Source organism: Nesoenas mayeri, assembly GCF_963082525.1.
Source record: "Nesoenas mayeri genome assembly, chromosome: 4".
Lineage (NCBI taxonomy): Eukaryota > Metazoa > Chordata > Aves > Columbiformes > Columbidae > Nesoenas > Nesoenas mayeri.
Window position 1 is genome coordinate 43123534 of NC_137540.1, and position 19481 is coordinate 43143014.

Genomic DNA, 19481 nt, shown 5'->3' on the forward strand with positions numbered 1-19481 from the left:
TAAATGCTGACAGCCTATCAGAGCATGTGGTGATGAATACAGCAAGAATCAGACCAGTTTTCTTTACATACATTCTATTGTCTTACCTACACATCTCTAGACTTTTTAAGCAGTTTTGATAAAGCCATTAAAAAACTGGCAGTAGATTGAAATTTCACATGACAATATGAAGTGAGGGGGACATTTTATGCCTTGGATTTCTTAGAAGTCTAGTTTAGCTACAGAAGCCATTAAAAAAGTTGCAAGTAACTTCAAGATGAAAGGCATTAGCAGCTTTTTAGAAAAGGATAATCACAGTCTTCCAGGGACTTAATGAGACTTAATTCACAGAAGCTTTTGACTTGGTCTGCTGTTAATTGAATCAAAGTCGATGATGATCTTGTTACACTTCGGCTTGAATTCCCTAAAATAAAGAAAAATACAGATACTAGTTAGTGAGTAGTTAAAACACTTTGCTTGCTTTAGCTCCAGCTAAATTTTTGAAGGAATGGAAAAAAAAAACCCTCCTTGGATTCACATAGTTTTAATCTCTGTGGGAGCCAATTATAGTGCACCACACTGAGAGAAACCTGGACAAGAAAGACTAAGACAAAAAAAGACACATGGGGTGGGTGAGCCTGTACATTCTTCGGCTATTTGAGTTCATAAATTACCCAAGAGTCAAAGGACTTTAGCAACTTAGCTGCAGGTGGTGGCATCATGTTAACAGGGATGGGATTTTTGTTCATATATATTTATATTTCAAATATATCTATTTACAGATAGCGGTACACATATCTGCATTCATAAACACATTCTAATATACTGTATATGTATTGCCTATATACATATATGTATACATATGTGTATATAAAAGGTATTTGGAATATATTTTGATAAATATTCTGATTACTTTTTTTCCTGCCAAGTTTTCAAAGTACACTTTCAAACTTTGCCTCAGCATATTAAAATGTTTTTTGTGCTACGGGAATAGATAACATTATGCATCATACTGGGGAAAATCAAACTAGTTAAGAGGGAATCATTTTAGAATTGTAAGTTTAGAACAGTAAAATTAATACCGCCACAAAATGTTTCCTTTTATTATCATTAGAGCATCTGCTACAGCAATTAGCAAGGAAGGTATTTGGGGACTGAGCATATATTTTCCAGTCTACCAGTAAACAAAGGATTATGCAAATAGTGTGGATTTAGTGCCTAATTAAGCTCTGCAGTTTAGTTCAAGAGATTTATTAAGTACCACCTACATCCTTAATAATCAATACAAGAATGAATAACAGTCAACACAGAAAAAAGCACATGCTGCTGACCACAGAAACTCTGAACACTTTGTCCAGAATAGCAATCTGAAATGCAAGAAACATTTCTCACCCTGGAGAAGTTACAAGATTTGACTTGCAAGAGAATGATTTATGTTTCTTAGTCAAATACTCTTAGTAGATAGGAAATACACTGAAGGACTAAAACTGAACTTCAAGTACTGCTGTGTTTTTTCACAGATGTTTCTTAGCCCAGTAGGTACCTTTCATCCCAAAATTTTATCTGTCAGAATTGTTATGTTTGCAAATTTTTCGAAGCCTTTATATTAATATTGTAAAATTTTTTAGAGTTGCAAAGCCTCCCCGACTGCATAATTAGCCTCACCCACAGCATGTTATTGCTTTCGAACTAGCTGTTGAACAGATTGTCTTTAGGTATCTCTGTCAGTGTCTTTAAAAACACCACTCTTCAAATATTTTTCAGATTCTTATTACTTACAGAAATATTCCAAGTTTTATCCTTTTCTCACAAGAAAAGCTGACCAAAGAAGACTGGGCAGCTATAGGCACCGAGAATTAAGGGTGGCTGGTTTGAACACTTGACCAAACTGACTGCAACAAAAAGATAACTCAAGTTTCAATTAGGGTCAGGTAATCCACAAAAAAAAAAATATAAATAAATAAATTAAAAAGGGTAATTTCAGTCCAACTCATATGATCCTAGGATAATTCAGGTTGTAAGGGACCTCAGGAGGTCATCTAGTCTAACCTCCCTCTCGAAGCAGGGTCAGCGATGGCTCTCCCGAGTACAATGTAACAAATAACCATCACATTCGCAATTTCACTTGCAGTCCAGGAGCAAAATGAATATTCCAAATGGACTATTTTCTCCTACAAACATTAAAAAATTGAAACGTAGCCATTCACGAAGCAAAAATGGTGTGATAGTCTGTCAATCCGCTATCTTTTGCAGGCATACAGAGCAAGCCACCTACAAACACTAACAAAGAGTAAAATGCTGCACGATGCACTGAAGAAAAACTTTTGCCCTGAAGTTGGTCTCTTTCACACACCATTTTTTCTTTTCAAAAATAAAAATAAAATTAATCAAAGTTCTCTTACCTGTATATAATACCTGCTAAATCAAACAGCCTCCGCGCAGCTGTCATTTCTGTAGTGTCATGATACTTGTCAGACATAAAAATAACTTCCTTTATACCTAAAAAAGGCATATAGAAAAAACGTTAGAATTACACTGGGAACCAAAAAAAAAGTAATGTCATAGAAAAACTGGTGCACAAAATCAGAAAAGGCAGCATCCATCCACATATTCTAAAATTCCTTGGTACACCCATACTTTCCTAAATACTATAGACTGTACTTGAGAATAAGGCTTTGTAAGGCAGAGCTGTTTTGTAAGACAGTTCTTTCAAAAATGTTGGAAATGTTTTTTTCCACTTTTACCTAAGTTTAACTCAGAAAACCAGAACCAAAAACTCACAGGCAAACCCACATGATAGACAGACTAGAAATTAAGCATTTTTGCAAAAGTAATTGAAAACTTATCTATCTCGCTAATATAGATAAAATTCCCCACAGAGAATTAAACCTCAAATCCCATTCCCTTTCCGAACACACAGCTATAAAAGGATGGTTTTTCCTTTTGTTCTCTGTTTTGTAAATAACTCCCAGTCCCACGTTCAAATCCTGATAAACACACGCTGTCTCAAATTGCTGAATGATCTACACCTAAATTACTCAGGCAGGGGAGAAGTGTATATGTTGACACAAGAGAAGTTACAAGCATTTCAGAGACTATCAACAGCTTACTATATTTACCAGACAACACAAATATCAATATATTGCAATTTAGTGCTGACTTAAGTGCATAAGAAAAAGGATGAGTGACTTCATTGTGAACAAGACCATTTGATTTTGATTCTGTAAATAAGATAAATGTAGCACAAATACAGAATACCATAATCTTTTCCCCTCCACCTCCTTTCATTTCAAACCTTACCAACCAAAATAAAGAAGGATTTTGTTTGCTACTTTCTTCCTAGATTCCTGTGGTCATTAGTGGTCAGAGAAACTCCCCAGAATAGCAATCCATGCTAGGACTGCAAGACTTTACTCCATGAGCAACATATACGCTACCTTACAGCAGATATTTTTACGGAACTGAAGCCTACTGCTGGTATGCCTAATCTGAAAAAAGGCGACACATTTAGGCCAGCACACTTGCTGCAGTGGCACAGATTTATAACAATTGTAATGAAAGACATAATTAAAGTAGGATCATAGAAGTCTTACGACATTTATGAGCAAAGATATTTTAAAATCTTCAAATATCTACCATGCATCACATTCAAATTAAAATTTCATGTATATACTCCCAACAGACCTTTTGTCATGCAGAAGTTTATTTCTTTCTGCCCTACTCTATTCAATGTGTCAGAGCACAGTAAAATTGACAGTAATTATATGCAAAGCCTGTGTTGTTCTTTGGCAGCTCCTGGTCTAAGAAGTTACAAACCTAAATTAGAAGCACGCTTAGAATCACAGAAGATGCAATTAGCACTGCAAAAATTTGGCACCATTCACATGCAAAAAAACCCCACAAGTAGCATCTTAGGAAGTTGACAGTGCAATTAATTTAGATCTAACAGCAGCAATTTAACATCAAATACATCCGTGGTAAGATACCAACGAGCAGGCAGCACTGCAACCCTGACAAATAAAGCTGGCACTACTCCTTACCTGCCTGGATGATGAGCTTTGCACATTCGTTACAAGGAAATAAGGCAACATACATGCTACAGCCTTTCACATCAGCGGAGTTTTTGTTCATGATGGCATTCAATTCAGCATGGCACACTGATTAAAAAAAAAAAAAAAGAAACCATTCATAACACCGTTCATTAAAATAAATCAGTCAAACTGAAATTAAAGTGTTACAATATAACTGCTTACATCCTTTCAAAGGCAAATAGCTTGCACAGCTTGTCATAAAGGGCAGAGGAAGAAATAAAAGCAGAAATACCAAGATCAATGAAGGTCAATTGTTCTGACCAGGCTGCCGATTAGTAATGATATCATTAAGCGCATTAGCATTGCCATTTGCTAACACCTATTGCAGGCAACAAAGCCGTAGGCTGTGGGCCAAGTAGTTGCAACCACCCTAAGTGAAGCAATATCTCACAGCTTCACAACTCTCTGGAGTATCTAATTGCCAGTATAAAACAGCTCATTTATGTGTTTACATGCACAGATAGGAAGAGTCTTACGGTTATAAGAGCGCACTGTGTGCTCTTAAAGGCAGGAGAATCACAAAGTAAAACCGAGCAGCTCTGTCCTCTGGGTCTCAGAACAGCCCAGCCCTGCCGCATGATTCTCTCACCCCAAGAATACACAAGACATGCTCAACCATAAAAATGTCCCAGCTTTAATATTTAAGTGAGTTTACTGCTCATTAAAAGGTGCCAGACTTCCCAAGCAGGAAAACAAAGTCCTCCATTTCTCCATGGATTTGAGACAGGACAGGTAGCAACAGACACCCCTGCGTTATGCCACCAGAACACAATAGTTCTTTCTGAACAGATCACACTTTAGGGTTTAAGTTTTTATGCTGTACGTATCAGCAGATTATCTAATGCGTTATCAATGCAGGTGAGAAAGGCACAGTTTCTGTGGCATCCACCATGAACCTCTGAAAAAAAAATTAGGATTTCTGCGAGAACTTCCTGTTTACTCCCAGGAACGACAGCACGTTGCATAATTTATATACCTACCTAGGAAGAAACTGCCTGCTGCCCTGACTTCATAAACAGGCGCTGAAGTGTGGTGTGGGTTTGAGCTCATCTAGAGACCTGCATGTGCAGACAATATTAAGAGTTTTTTCACTGCTTGTTTTGAAGAATGGATTAAAAAAAAAAAACAACTATGTTTTCCTCTCCCTTGAACACATAGGAAAATTAAACCAGGGAAAGTCAGGAGCACAAACTCTCAGTATAGTTGTTACTACGTACTGACCTCTGTGTGAATGACCTCAACACGCAAAGAATAACTGAGTGGAGCACCTTCAACACACAGGAATCCTTGCTGAATGGAAATGTTTTCCGTATGCACTAAATGTCTACATGGAATTTTCTGTATAACACCTAATGCACTATAAATTTACAGCCTAACTTACAAGACACAAGCTTTCCCATGTAGACAAGTCACAAAGGACCAAACACTTACTAAAGACAGCTCAGTATTGACTTCTACAAGCAGTCCCCAACATCACCATGACCATACTGTCCACATACCTTCTCATAAACAATAAAGCCAGAAACTTACATAAAAAAATAGGAAATTGACAAAAAAAGGCCAACACCCAAGCACCATCATGTGAAGGTTTCTATTACTATTATTATTGTTTCTATTGCAACTGTAATTGAGTCACACTGTATTTTACACATATGCCATTAAGTATACAAGATATGCAATTATATGAACATATACATTTAGCAAATCCAGTAAATACATTTAAGTCAAAGTATATTACTGAGGTGCACTAATCTTACATAGCCTTCACAATAAAAAGAGAATTATTTTTCTGGGGTTATCGAGGACTGAGTGAAAAAGAGTGTCATTATTTCCACAATTGAAACTAGGTTATGTCAAAGGACAGAAACATCCCTTTTAAGTTTATTTGAACAATATACTTATGTTCTAGGCAGCACTCTAAAATATAGAAGGCGTCCAGAAAGAGGGATGAGGGAATGTTTTCAAAGGCTCACAGAAGCAAAAAAAACAAAAAACAAAAAAACACAAACCCTATAACTCCTTCAGTAAATATTTTTTCTTCACTGAAACTCAGAAATCTTCAGCCATAAAACCAGACAAATTTCATTATTAGTACTGCATCAGGTTTCCTTCCTGCGCTAATGAGAAAGAAAGGTTTTTTCTGCAGACTTCTATAAGCTTTCAACAACAAACTTCTTCCCAAGCAAAAACAAGTTCAGGCCAAAAATAAGTTATAAAAGATAATCAGCTGGAGCGAGAGAAGAGAGAATTTTTTTCTCCTGATCATCTCAACATAATCTAAAGTTAAGAGCAATTACAACTCTCCAGTGTGGAAAGAAGCAACAGAGACTAATCATTCCAAGACAAAAAGTAGTGGGGTCTCTAGCAAACCTGGCTAGCTTTTGTTTAAAAATAAAAGGATGTAGGTTTTTCATACACATTGTAGCCTAATTAAGTATTTTACTCCACTTACTGCAGAAAGTAGTAGAGGACTAGAAGTTTGCATTGATTCCAGGAGTCATCTTTTCCCTTCCAGTATTTTTTTTTTTTCTTAGTCTACTGAGCTATTAAATAACAAAACTGTTATGGCTCAGTTGTTAGAACTTGGAAGAATATTCTGTGAAGGTATCATGACACATCTCTGGTTTATACATTTCCTCAGACACCTGCTACTGGCCCCTGTAACAGATATATATAATATATATAATAGTCTATATAATATATATAATAATCTATATATAATAGTCTATTATCCCCAGATTTTTCTTACAGATGTGACAGGCTTCGTGCAGAGCATTAATGAGAGGCAGAAAAAAAAAATCCAGGGGTCTAAAATCCCTCTTGTTAATAACTAGTTCACATTTGGGGCATTATGAAGTTTTCTAACCTGTTAAAGGGTTCCTACTAATAGTTACATATTCTTTCAGAAAACAAGAAACTAACTTAAAATAACCTTTCACAGGTGCACAGTATTCAGAACTCTGAAAATGGTATATTTAAATAGACTAGTAAAACTAAGAATTTTTACAATATCCCACGGGGGACCCCAGTGTTTTGGATTTGAAAAAAATATATTCACGTGTAGCCAACCTAATATTAAGTCTGCAACACTGGTTTCCATTCTGGAAAAGTGGCTTGAAAAGTATTCTCGAAAGGCTTCATTAGCTGAAGAAATAACCATGCAATGAGAAGTTAGTGTGTGCTCTGACATTCCTACCACCTGCTACTGTGTTCAGAAGAAGCAGGGGGGGAGGAGGGAGGCAGAGGAATGACTGCTTCATTACTGGTAGTATTAATTGATAGGTTTCTATTTTTTCTCATTGCATACTGCTTTGTGTTGCTTACATGAGGTATCACTCATCCTTAAGCCTACATGTAAATAAGAGACCCCTACTTACCCTATTAATGGTCATTTTTCAGGATTAACCATTTAACATGAACATGCTCTTAGTGGGTTGCAGAGTCAGAAGTACTCTTCCCACCTATTATACTACAAGTGTTCTGACTAGTGATATTACAAGAACCACCAGACTAGTCAAAGTGTTTCTTATTACTGTTTGGAGGCTTACATGCTTGATGAAGAGCTTGGAGTAGGGACAACCGTTAACATGTCACCTTTATCAGAGGAGGGGCTGAGGGCAGTGACCCTTCTATGTGATTAATTACTAATGGAGCTAGGCTAGGAATTTTGAGAAACTATGCACTAAATATGGTGTTGCCTTTGAAAAGAAAGCATTTCAATGCATAAAGATTGTCACACAGCAAGTTTTGACTTATTTATTAAAGTAAGTTTTTATACTACTATAAGTTTGTTCTACTTTCAGCAGAACACAGAAGCGTTTCTTAGTGGGCAAGTGGAATGAGTGAAATTATTCTTGGTGTTTCCAAATTTCCTAACTTTCTACAGTTTTGACGTATGACACCAAAATTGGACAGAAATCCATGTAGGACAAGACAGTGAGAGGCTGTGAGTGGAGACTGTCTCCTATAGATCCCTTTTCCAGCTGAAGCCTCAGTTTTGCACTGCCAATTGGAGAGCATCACACTTCTTCATAGTGCCTTATCAAGTTTTGTGCTGTCAAAATAACAGCTTCTACAAAAGTAACATTTGCCTGGATATCTTTGAGTGTTCATCTCTCAAAAAAAATTGACGAAAAGCTTGTAATCCTACCACGAGGAAACGTTGGTAACAGTTTGTTTCATTTTACACAGCAGGTACTGTTCAATTAGAGCATACTTTTCACCACAGCACATATTTTATCATATCTGAACCTGTATAAATATTTGTAAGCATATTTACTCAATACTTTTTCTGTTGCTCAGAGGTTTCTAAATTTGCCAGTCATTTTAATTTAGAACTCTCTTAATTAGAGATTGGTTGTCAAATGGATGTTCTTAGATTACAGTAGGAGACAGAGGGCATAACAGGAGCACAGCAACTAGCATTAGTGGGAAGACTTGTGTTAATAGGAGGAAAATGCAGTATTTTAAACAATTGCTGAGAGGAAACTGAGCATCAAATCCTTGGACTCATCTAACAGAAAGAGAGGGTGCTCACTTCTGACTCTGAAAGCCAGAATGTCGTCTAATTATTAAGAAGCTTCTGCACACAGTACAGAACACAATGCTTCAGGAAGAGCTTTTAATAACGTATTAGTAAAGTACGTATTCAAAACTGGTCTTTCATTTCTCTCATGTGTGCAGAGACATCCCCACTCCTGTCACTGACTGGCAGCCTGGAAAGAGCCAGTTCCAACATAGCAACGGAAGAACCATTTTGTGCTGTGAAAAATGGCATTCTGCAAAACACCCAGTGCTTTCTGACCTAACAAGACTCAACTGTTCAAATATACACTACAACTAGAAGGAAAAAAGTTTTAGTCTGCTTCAAGACTCTCATAAGGAATGCATAGTATCAATAGAGGTGATCCGCATCACAATTCCTGTAACAACCAAATGCCTTGCACACATTTGCATCATCTAAGGTAAAGTGAGCACTATTTACATTTTGATGCTTTCTTTCAGTAGCAGCTCAGGTGACACTTAGATATTGGTAAATACAATTTTTTTAACCAAGCACAACCCTTTCCCTAATGCTGAGCTGAGCAGAACCCACATTTGAGAGTGCAGGTTAGATATGTACAGTATATTGCAGCAGACACTGGTGAATTTCAAGCCAACAAGTTCAAAGAAACAGAACAATTTAGGAGTGACAGAACTTGTTTAGCCTTACATCAAAAGTTCAAAGGTTAATGTTACCAGTAAGTGCACAGGAGAAGGGCAGAAAGGAGGAAGGGCTAATCACAACAATTAAGAAAAGCTAAAAGAACAATGCTGGTATACAAAAGAATGTATACACAAACCACAAATAAATTTAGGGTGGAAACTGGAAGTTTTCTAGCTATGAAACACTCAATCTGATCAGAGCTGTAGGGTCAACACATCCATCTGTTCTGCTGGAGCTCAATAAATTTATTATAGGATCATCTAACACACTTCGGCAAAGACAGCCTCTGGGTCCAATCCCCTGCTATGTCTATGGTGCTAAACACAGACAGTGCCAGGGACTGACCCTTGGCCCTGAGGCCAACTGGCACAGACTGGCTCGTGTTCATCTTAGTCAGGGCTCCATCAGCGTTACACAGCACTTGGCCCTGGGTTTCCTCAAGGCTCCACGTCTCGAGAGTCTCATGGCACCACGTACTTACTTTGTATATCTCAGTTCAAAGTGCATAAAGAAGTGAGATGACTTTTTTGCAGCCCACCAGAGCAGGATTTTCACAGCATGAAACAGAGTATGCCTTGCATATCCCCCAGTATGGCCTGAGGGAGGGAGGAGGGTTAAGCATACCATCTCAGCAGGCTTTGCATTACACACCTGTACAGGACGACAGTTTTCTTGCAGCCTTTTTTCCACCCTGCCCTCCGGAGCAGCCTTTGAGTGAACCATTCGCACAGCAACACTCAGGCTTCGTTCTGGAGAAAACTAGTCAGAGTGGTCCAAAACAGATGGAAGCGAGCTAATGTTTATGTCTAACCTACAGCAGTACATAAAAACAGGAGGTCAACATTCACATCCACCCCCAGCCCTTTTCTGTAGCACTGCAGATGCATGAAGTAGCTCTAGAAAACATCTTCCAACTTACTGCGGTGCTACAGGCACAATTACCATCAGCTTTACCTAATAAGCTACATTGCAGCTCTAGTGATGAAGGCGCCAACATTCGCATGATAAGCTAATAGTGCACTCAGTAAGATTGTACCATCTCTGAATGAGCTAGTCAGGAAGAAACAAGGATAAAAACTTCAATTTACACAAATGCTGTGATGATTAGCAAAGGCGGAAAGGAAAACATGACAGTTTAACAAGGTTTTTGCAGCAATTCTGCGTCTCTTTGCATCTACCAGAATTTTTTAAAGCAGAAGATTTATATATATATGTACTTGTCTGGTCTGTCAACTGTGCTATCAAGATTAATAACAAACTGCTAGAGTTTAAATGATCTGTGAATTACAAAATAGGTCATTTATTCATCACAGCAGATATTTTATGTTACAAAGTTGTGATTTTTTTTTAATGAGGTGAAGACTAAGATTCTTGGGGGAAGGGCAGTAGTAGTAGTAGACCAAATCCTAGAAAGGAACTCATCTCTCCGGGCTGTTAGATTGGTCAGTGCATTTTTTAAACATCATGTATTACTTTACTCCACATCTTTTGGAGTCAGTTAACTAAATTTAAAAAAAAAATTCTCAGGTCATCTTGTACAAAGATTCCTCACAAATTCATACAATATTTTTAGTTTAAATTGGTCAGCTTAGATTTGAGTGCCTGGAACATGCTTGCCACCCACACTGATCTTAGTTCAGAACTGAGACCTTACAGCAGCATAAGGATTCAACCAAAATCAATATTCTGTTTTCAGTACTTTGTATTTAAATCAATGGGCTAACAGTTGTTTCCTCATCCTATAAATAAGAAGCAGGCATACCAAGTTGTACCATTATGGTACTGTCGTTATATGTAAAAGCAGTGCTTCTGTGCATTAGAGCACTCAGAAAATCCAGCAGGAGCTGCCCCCAGTATCAGAAATACATCTCTTATAAAAAATGATATGAAACTGTCTCAATCTTAAGAGTTAACATTAGAGGTTTTATAAATTGGTAAAGTGAACAAAGACAAAGCACCAGGGCTTTAAGAACACAAACATGAAACTGATTAATTATGTGCTGAACCACTACCCCTCATCTTTCACTTCAATGCTACGGGAAACAAAAAAATGCAATGGCAGTTTTTAAGAGAGAGCTCTGGGTGAACACAGGGAACAGGTTGAAACTCATTCAAGTCTAATTTCAGTGCCAGAACAATTGTTAGACGTTAAAAATAAAAAACAGAATTGGTAGGCAGAGATAAACACTGTACATTGGAAAAGAGTCAATATCTTTGCAAAAGCTGAACTCTGGTGCTCATTTTCCAGCACCCATGCAAGGGGAAGGGAGAATTTCTCAGGGTGCTTGATCAGTTTTGTGGCCTGCCATCCCTGAGGCCAGGCCAGGCTGAGATTCAGCACAGGATGAAGCAGCCCCTAATACCCATCTTTCCTGTGTCCACAGCTCTTGCTGCATTGGTCTCACCTCACAGAGGTGCAGCGGGAGCTGGTGTGGAAACAGAAAGACAAAAAGGGGGATTTAAGAGAGCATACACACCTCTCTTCCTTATCAGCCCTAACCACACTTCCTCCCCAACGGCAGCTATTGCAGGCCCCGAGGCAGCTCTCACCTCCATTGCCATGCCCAGCACTCACGAAGCCTGAGGCAGCCTTGCACATTGTCTCCTTGGTTCCTGCAAACCACACCTGGCCAAGAGGAGTAGGTAACTGTACAGCCCTGTTGAGATGTGCACCAGGCTTCACAGAGAACCAGCCCTTCAAAGCAGGCTTGCAGAACACCAAACTATACCTGCTGCAAAGACAGAGACAGGATCCAAAGCAGCACTCTGCCACATTTACCATGAAACTGTCCTTGCTCTTCATTGCTTTTGCCTGTTTAGTAAATGTGAATCAAATCAGAGGCTGAAATAATCAATGGAAGTCACCTCACCCACAGCAGGGTAGATTTGCTGCAGACCAGGTGAGGCAAAAATGGCATGGAATGTCAGAATGCAATCACATACTGCAAGACAAACAAAATTCAGCTCCTTCATAATATGTGTTGCCTATGTCATCGACACTTGAACACTGGGATTTCCCACAACAACTGGAGTTTACAATTTTAGTACCTCTATTTTAAACACAATTATTTGTGTTGCCTATACGTGCTCTCTGTAATACCTGTGGAGATGAACACACAGAAGCAGCAATCATCTGCGTACACTGTAACTGTGTGCTAATGAGCTGTATTATATTCACAAATTTTCACTACACAATCCAAAATGGCTAATCATTTATGAACATACTTCACCAGGAAGTCAGTACTTCATGAAGAGTGTTTTAATTTCTTTTCAGAGCTGTGATTTTTATCCTGATGTATCACATATGGGCACATCATTAACAAAATCCGGTGAGTGGGGAAAAAAAACAGATCAATATTTTACCAGCTGAACTTTCACATATACAGACATCACACGTCTGACCTGTCAACCCCAAGAAGCCTTACCATAAGGATATTTCGTGTCTAGTCTATGTGCTGCTGTTCTTGCCCAGGGCAGTACATCATCGCTGCAGCCATTAGGCATCCCATTGTATCCAATTCCAACAATCTTGTTTTCTGAATTTACAATGCAGGCACCAACCTAAATAAAATCAGATTTATATAGTACAAACAGCATGCATAATGATGCATCAACAAGAAAGATGACACATGAGAAGTGAGTCCTACAATTTTCATTTAACAGATGCAAGCTTCACTTTATATTAAGGTACACCATCTAGTGAGCAAGGCTGTAATTGTACCTCACTGGTGGAGCTTTCAGGGCAGATGCAACCCTGCTGCCCCACCGGTCACACAGTCCCCATCCTAGCCTGCCAGCACTGCTCCTTGTCCCACCATGAAATGAAGATTGTTCAGGAAGCAAAACCAGTACTGAACTTATCCTACTAAATGTAAGTTTTCTGCCAGTTCAGCTCCCCAAACTAGCTTTTCCAGAAGCAGTACAAGCAGCAGCAGCAAAAGAAAAGGTATGGAAGGTGGAACAGAAGTGTAGTAGTGCTGACATAGGCAGAGATAGGTTCACAAATCTTTGTGGCTTGTTTATGCAAACATGCACCAAAATACCAGACCTTGTAACTCCCACCCTTTATTGCTTTAATCCAAGTCTGCACAGGGACTCTTCTTATAGAGTCAAGTGTCCTGTTTTTACGCTTTCTGTTCATATTTAAGATTTATTGAAATGGCAGTAGTACTGATTTTAACTCTCACAATGTGTTTATCAGCCAGCTCTTGGATAACAAAAATTTAGCCCAAAGCTAATAACCTTCAGAGAACTAAGAGCTATAATGTACAGAAGCCAACGAGTAATTGAGCAGAATGTTAACATACATTTTATTTCATGGCTTTGCTGGGATTTGCTTCCTCAACTTTTTCACACAAAGGAAGACTAGCAGGACGACTGGGTCCTGCAGAACAGCACGTTTCAGGAGACGTATTGATCGCCTCAAACCAATATTCAACAGAGGCACATGAAAGAAGCAAAGCATGGGGACAGACAGTGAAGCAGAGGAGGAAAGGGAACCCAAGGGAGGAATCAGACTAGAAGAAAACTCCAGTCAACTCAAGAAAGAGCAAAAGGGAATTTTTATACTCTTCTGAGTGAGGAAAAGGAAATTGTAAAATGCTGCATCTCAAAAAATTACTATCAAACTTCCAGTAGCTATATCCTCCTCTAACAGTAACTGTATTTACCGGAAAAAAAGGGCAAGAAAATGCATGTGTTATTTTAACCTCTAGATGAAGATTTCCAAAACTCCAAGCTACAAATGTACACGCAGGATTATAAACATGGGGTCAGGCCCAATAAGAAAATTTCTGTAAGAAAAGGTGCTGACCATGTTAAAAAATGAATACCTATGTACTGAAATAACTACTTACAAGAAATCCCTGAAAGTCTTATATGTGCATCTGACGTGATGTGCAACATAGATTAGGCTATGTTGTCCTCATACATTGCCTACTTACCTGAGAACTTGGATCCTTGCTTCTTTGTGCTGACAAAAAAGCTACTGCCATAAAATATTCAGGCCATTCCAAATAATCCTCTCGCTTTTTGCAGGATGCTTCACTGCCGAAACTACAGTTCATGGAAAAAAACAGTCATCAGCAAACAACACATAGTAGTAGCTAGAGTTATTACAGATTGCATTATTTTAATGTGCTCAAGTTTAAAGTAGCCAGGATCAGAATCTGGCTGAGACTACACATTCACTAGTATTTTAACAGTAAACCCATCAGTGTTATATGCTTTCCAGGAACTTATACGGTCAACATTTCCTTTCAGGTAAAAGGCATCCAAGCGAGGTTGCAAATTTCAGTTTTAGATAAGGCTGAGCTATTCAGAGCACGGAGCTATTCAAAAACAGAGCAATTTATCCTTTATAGATAACAACTGGCATATTTCTAAGATTCAGGTGTATCATGTACTGGCATTCTTTTCACCCAAACAACATAATCTTTTTTTTTTTTTTTTTATGATGGCTGCACTAACTGCAAGCCTCTAATCTAAGCTAGTTTGTACTTCTGTCTACAACAAGCGCTTGCTAGATTGCTGTGTAGTAGCTTCCTGTGCAGTCATTCCTCTCTGCCCACACAGTTATTGCCTTGAGTTTGCCTCTCCTTACAACACTTACCAGGGAACATCTGAAGCTGTAAGCCATTCTGATAGTCCCCTGATAAGTTTCTCTTAAGACTATGTCCTATGAAAGCCACCTGAAAACTGAGAAGAGATGGGTTCAACAACTTTTTCCTTAGATACAATGTATGAAAGTGGCACCAAAGGTCACTTCTTTCCCTCCGCTTGGGGGTTTATTTGGTGGAAGGAGGGAAGAAATGAAAAAAAAGTGATGCATCATTTTCTCCTGCTTGCTTATGGCTGAAAGACTGCTTGAGTAGCGTAAGACACAACAGGGGAAATACAGACACCTGTACCTCTTCCCCCCAACATATTTAAGTTTTGCAAATTCCAAGGAAAAGATAAAATTCAAAGAAATTTCCCCAAACTCTCACCTATCATTGCTGTGCTTGAAAACCAAAACAATGGATCATCTCAAATACAATAATTATTCTATCAAAATACAAGGGGCACGGTACTTTTCTCTTGGGCTCCTCTCAGCAAGGACTACAGCTTAAGACTGAGATACCCTTCTAGTAATGTACAGCCACACAGAAAAACACATCATAGGTAACTGCAAGCAGCAAGACACCTAGCAGCTCTAGTACCAGCGCTTTCTGAAGACAAACATTACAAGACAAGTATTTTGTTAATTATTATTTTTATAACCAAAAACATAAAATAGCATGTATTAGAGGCTTCCAGTTAGCTTGTCATAAAGAGGTCACACTATTTGAGTGAAGACAATGATAAAATTGTACTTTAGAAACGTACAGGGTGCTATTTACCAAAGATAAATTGCTGGTTTTGAATAGTTTGTATATGACATATTACAAGTTAGCAATTTTGGCTTGTACTTGGAATGAATGAGAATCACCTTTAAGGCCACCCTCTCAACATAAGGAGGGAGAAACATTCACTCTTGTTGTAACCAGCATGTGCCTCTCACACTGTGACAACATCGCGAACAGCGCCCAGAACTGTCAATTGTCAAAGCAAACACAAAAATCAAGTACGTGATTCTGAGAGTGCCCAAACTCATCATAACTAAAGGGCTGGGACTGTATCCTACCAACAAAGAAAAGTGTTCAGAGAAGTGTTCAAAGAAGTTCACAGGAGAAATAAGAAATTAGACATGCCATCTCACCTTTCCATCCTGAATTGAACTTTGACAGGTTAACTGAAATCCCAAAAAGGTGTTTCAGCTAATTTAAGTGATTATTTAAAATACCTCACAAAAGCAGATTTACAAAATCCTAAACACTATTGGACTTTAAATGATCCGTTTAACACATTCCTGACCACATGACATTCACAGTGGTATCTTTGGAGAGGCACAGGACATAAAATGCAGGCCTACACTGAATAAAACATTCTGGAGAACAGGGCTCCAGAAAGACAATAGGACTCTGAACTAAGAGGTTTTGAGATCTCCTTTTGTTAAATTATTCCCTAGCAACCCTATTTGTTCAAAACACAACAAAAGCTACTATTTACTTTCCTCATAAATACTGAACTGTATGCAAGTGGAGGTCCCTCTCAGAGTACCAACTTCAGAGGGAAAGGAGAATATCTGAAAAATGAACAGCATGCTTACATGAAAGAACACATATACAAAAACCCCACACACTTTACTCAATTACTTCTTAACATCACCATGCTTGGTGAGATAATTCCCTCAATGCAATTCTCAGGAAAACAAGAGTGTGAAATGGGTATAAAACAATTCCTAATTGAGCAGAAGCCAAGGACGTGGGTAGCAGTCAAGCACACAGGAAAATTAAGCTTATGGATCTGGGGCAGCAGATCATCTTCCTGACACTCATTTGTATGTTCTAGAATAGCATGAATGAAAGCCACTCTAGAAAATATTATAGCTAGCTGTAAAATAAGCAGTTAAGGCTTATCCTTATGATAACTGACAAGAACTTATGGATAAATATATATTGGGAACCAAAAGCCATGAAGATAACACTGCTCAAGAACAAAGGCAAAAAAATACCCTTAAATTCTAGAGTGAATAGTAGTCTGTAGAAAAGTCTGCGTAAACAGTAGATTAAACATAAACAGAGAAAAATATTCTGCAAATAGAGGACAGTGCCTTCCTTCTTAGTTCTTTTTCATCCATCTAAGCTTCAAGTGAGCTGTAACACCATCTTAAAAAGGAAAAAAGAAACATCAGCTACCAAAAAAAGAGTCTAAATGAAAAATTTAGTTGAGAATCCTAAAACAGAATACATCGCCTCAAATCTTTTCATAGGACAACTATGATAGTCAATTACACGACAATATAGTACAACTGGAGAACTGGTGGGTATCAGACTTCTTTCCCTTCTCACCCTTTCAAAGGTTTTTCCCCTGCTTTCTTACGTCTCACGTGCATTATGTTCCAAGTGTATTGTAGTATTTTTTCCCCAGTATCAAGAACGTTATTGAAGATCAGCTATCAATATTCTGTCACTCAACTTACAGAATTTAAGATAAACAAAAGAGAAATAAGCATGTATTAAAAATAAAGCATCTTCAACAAGGCTCTTGTTCCCCAAAAGCCAAATGGGATATGTGTTCTTGATGACTTTCAACACTAGCTTGTTCTTTAAGTCTCATAATTATGTTTATGATTGCTATTATATCAAATGGATGTGGTATTCCCTTTATCTTTTCCTTCATACGAGCACTGAGATATGGTCATTACCTATTCCTTACGGGGAGGTGAGGTTTTGAGAGAGAGAGAGAGGAAAAACAACCTTTCTTAAAGAAAAATATGCATTGAAAACTAAATATATTCATTTTTTTGCTGAGAGACAACCCACCAAGCCTGTAAATATAAAGGCTTTGTGTGAAAATACTGAGCCCAAATTCAGCAGTGCAAGAATATTTCCCAAACTTCGCTTTTACAGCATCAGTTCTTTGACTTTAAATGGCATATTGCTCACGCCGGCCTCCATCTCAGGAAATAATGACACAAGGTGCCCCATCGACTCTTCTTCCAACCCCAGTGACTGCGACAATAAAACAGGCCATACCCTAACGACGAGGCCTTCGTAAGTTCGGAGAAACACTTCCCCGCGGGGAGGCGCCGTTTGCCCGGCACGGCCGCAGCCGGCGCTGCCCCTGTGCCCCGGGGAGCCCCTGTGCCCCGGGCAGCCCTCCCACAGCAGCCGGGCCCGGGGTGAGCTCTGCCCTGCCCCGCTTAGAGCCCCTCAGCCGGGGCCGAGCCCGCTGCGCGGCTGCCGGACGCCACCCTCCCGAAAGCAGCTGGCCGGTGCCGGCGGCTGCCGCCGCTCTCCCCGCTCGCACGCCGGGCCGGCCGCATGGACCCGCGGAGCGGCCGGGCTCCCGCCACCAACAGCCAAACCCCCATGCGGGAGCGGCCCGGCTGAGGAGGGAGAACGTTTAGTGAGCCGGGGAGCGAGTGGGAGAAAGGTGCGAGAGGGAACCGCCGGCGAGCGGCCGGGAAGAGCTTGGAAACGGCATCAGCCACGCCCCCCGCACCCGCGGCGCCTCCGCCGCTGCGTCCTCAGCTCGGCGCTCGGCGCTCGGCCCCATCCGCGGGCCGGGCCCGGGCAGCGTACCCGTTCACGTGGCCGCTGGGCTGCTGGCCGCTCATCGCGCTGCCGCCTGTGTCTTTCGCCGCTTGGCGCCAACGCGGGAGCGGGCGGGGAAAGGGGCGGGCGGCGGGAGGAGCGCAGCGGGGGCGGTGTCGGTGTCCCGCCGCCATGTCGCGCCGTAGCCCCGGGGGGCGGGCGCACTCAGTGTCCTCGGAGGTCGCGGGTCGCCGAGGAGTCCGGTGGGCACCTGCCGAAGCGCAGCTGCAGCGCCCGGGAGCACATCTCCCTGAGCCGGGGGACGGCACCGCACTGGCACCTTACAGGAGTTACTTTAATCTGTGTTCCTGTAGTTTTCAGACAGGTGCTGCTGGTAATGTTGTGCTTTGACACAAGCACGCAGGTTTTCACCCAGCTCACTCTCTTGAGGCAAATGCTGTTTATTAAAGCTTGGCGTTAACATATTAAAATGTCTACAAGTCGGGGTGGGGGGTGAGGGGGAGAGGTGTTCTCTGGAGTAACCTCTGGATATGAAATCGACATGAAAAGTGAAAGTGAGTTATGGTTTATTAGTACCTCCAGCTGCTGCCAGGTTTTAGAAGTCTCCCAGGATGCTCAAGTAGCTGAACATACATACATAGCCCGTTACAGTGCGAAACAAGTGGCATAATAATAAATCTTAGTATGGTATGTTTGTCTTCCTTCTGTGGGGAGCTGCCTACCCTGGCTGGCTGGTTTCTCCAGGCCCCTGCCTTTTGGGTAGCACTCAAATGGGAGCAAGGCCCAGATGTTCGCTCCACAAGACCGTGAGGCATCAGGCGAAGGCTGCCCAAACCCAGCCAGACGTGTCCGATCCCGTTCCCACTGGAGGCAATGACAGGTGCAACAACTCGGTGAGAGCAGTGACAGACAAAAGGAAAACACTCGCCTTCGAGAGCACCCCTGAGAAGGACTTGTGTGTGCCAGCTGTGCAGCTCGTGCTGCACCATTGAGCTGAACATGGCCAACAGACACGCGTGAGATGATGGTTTCCTGCAGCTTGGTCAAATATCTTCCTCGTCCTCT

The 19481-nt window shown here is 40.3% G+C and overlaps 1 protein-coding gene across 1 annotated transcript; it reads right to left on the bottom strand.

The window, feature by feature from the left end:
• Positions 1–324: 324 nt before the first annotated feature.
• Positions 325–18478, bottom strand: DCTD (dCMP deaminase; the record flags this gene model as incomplete). The annotated part of the gene is made up of 6 exons (XM_080343593.1): positions 325–403; positions 2382–2478; positions 4020–4136; positions 12702–12837; positions 14220–14331; positions 18444–18478. 6 exons carry the CDS (start codon positions 18476–18478, stop codon positions 325–327), a joined length of 576 nt encoding a protein of 191 aa, XP_080199719.1.
• Positions 18479–19481: the final 1003 nt, after the last annotated feature.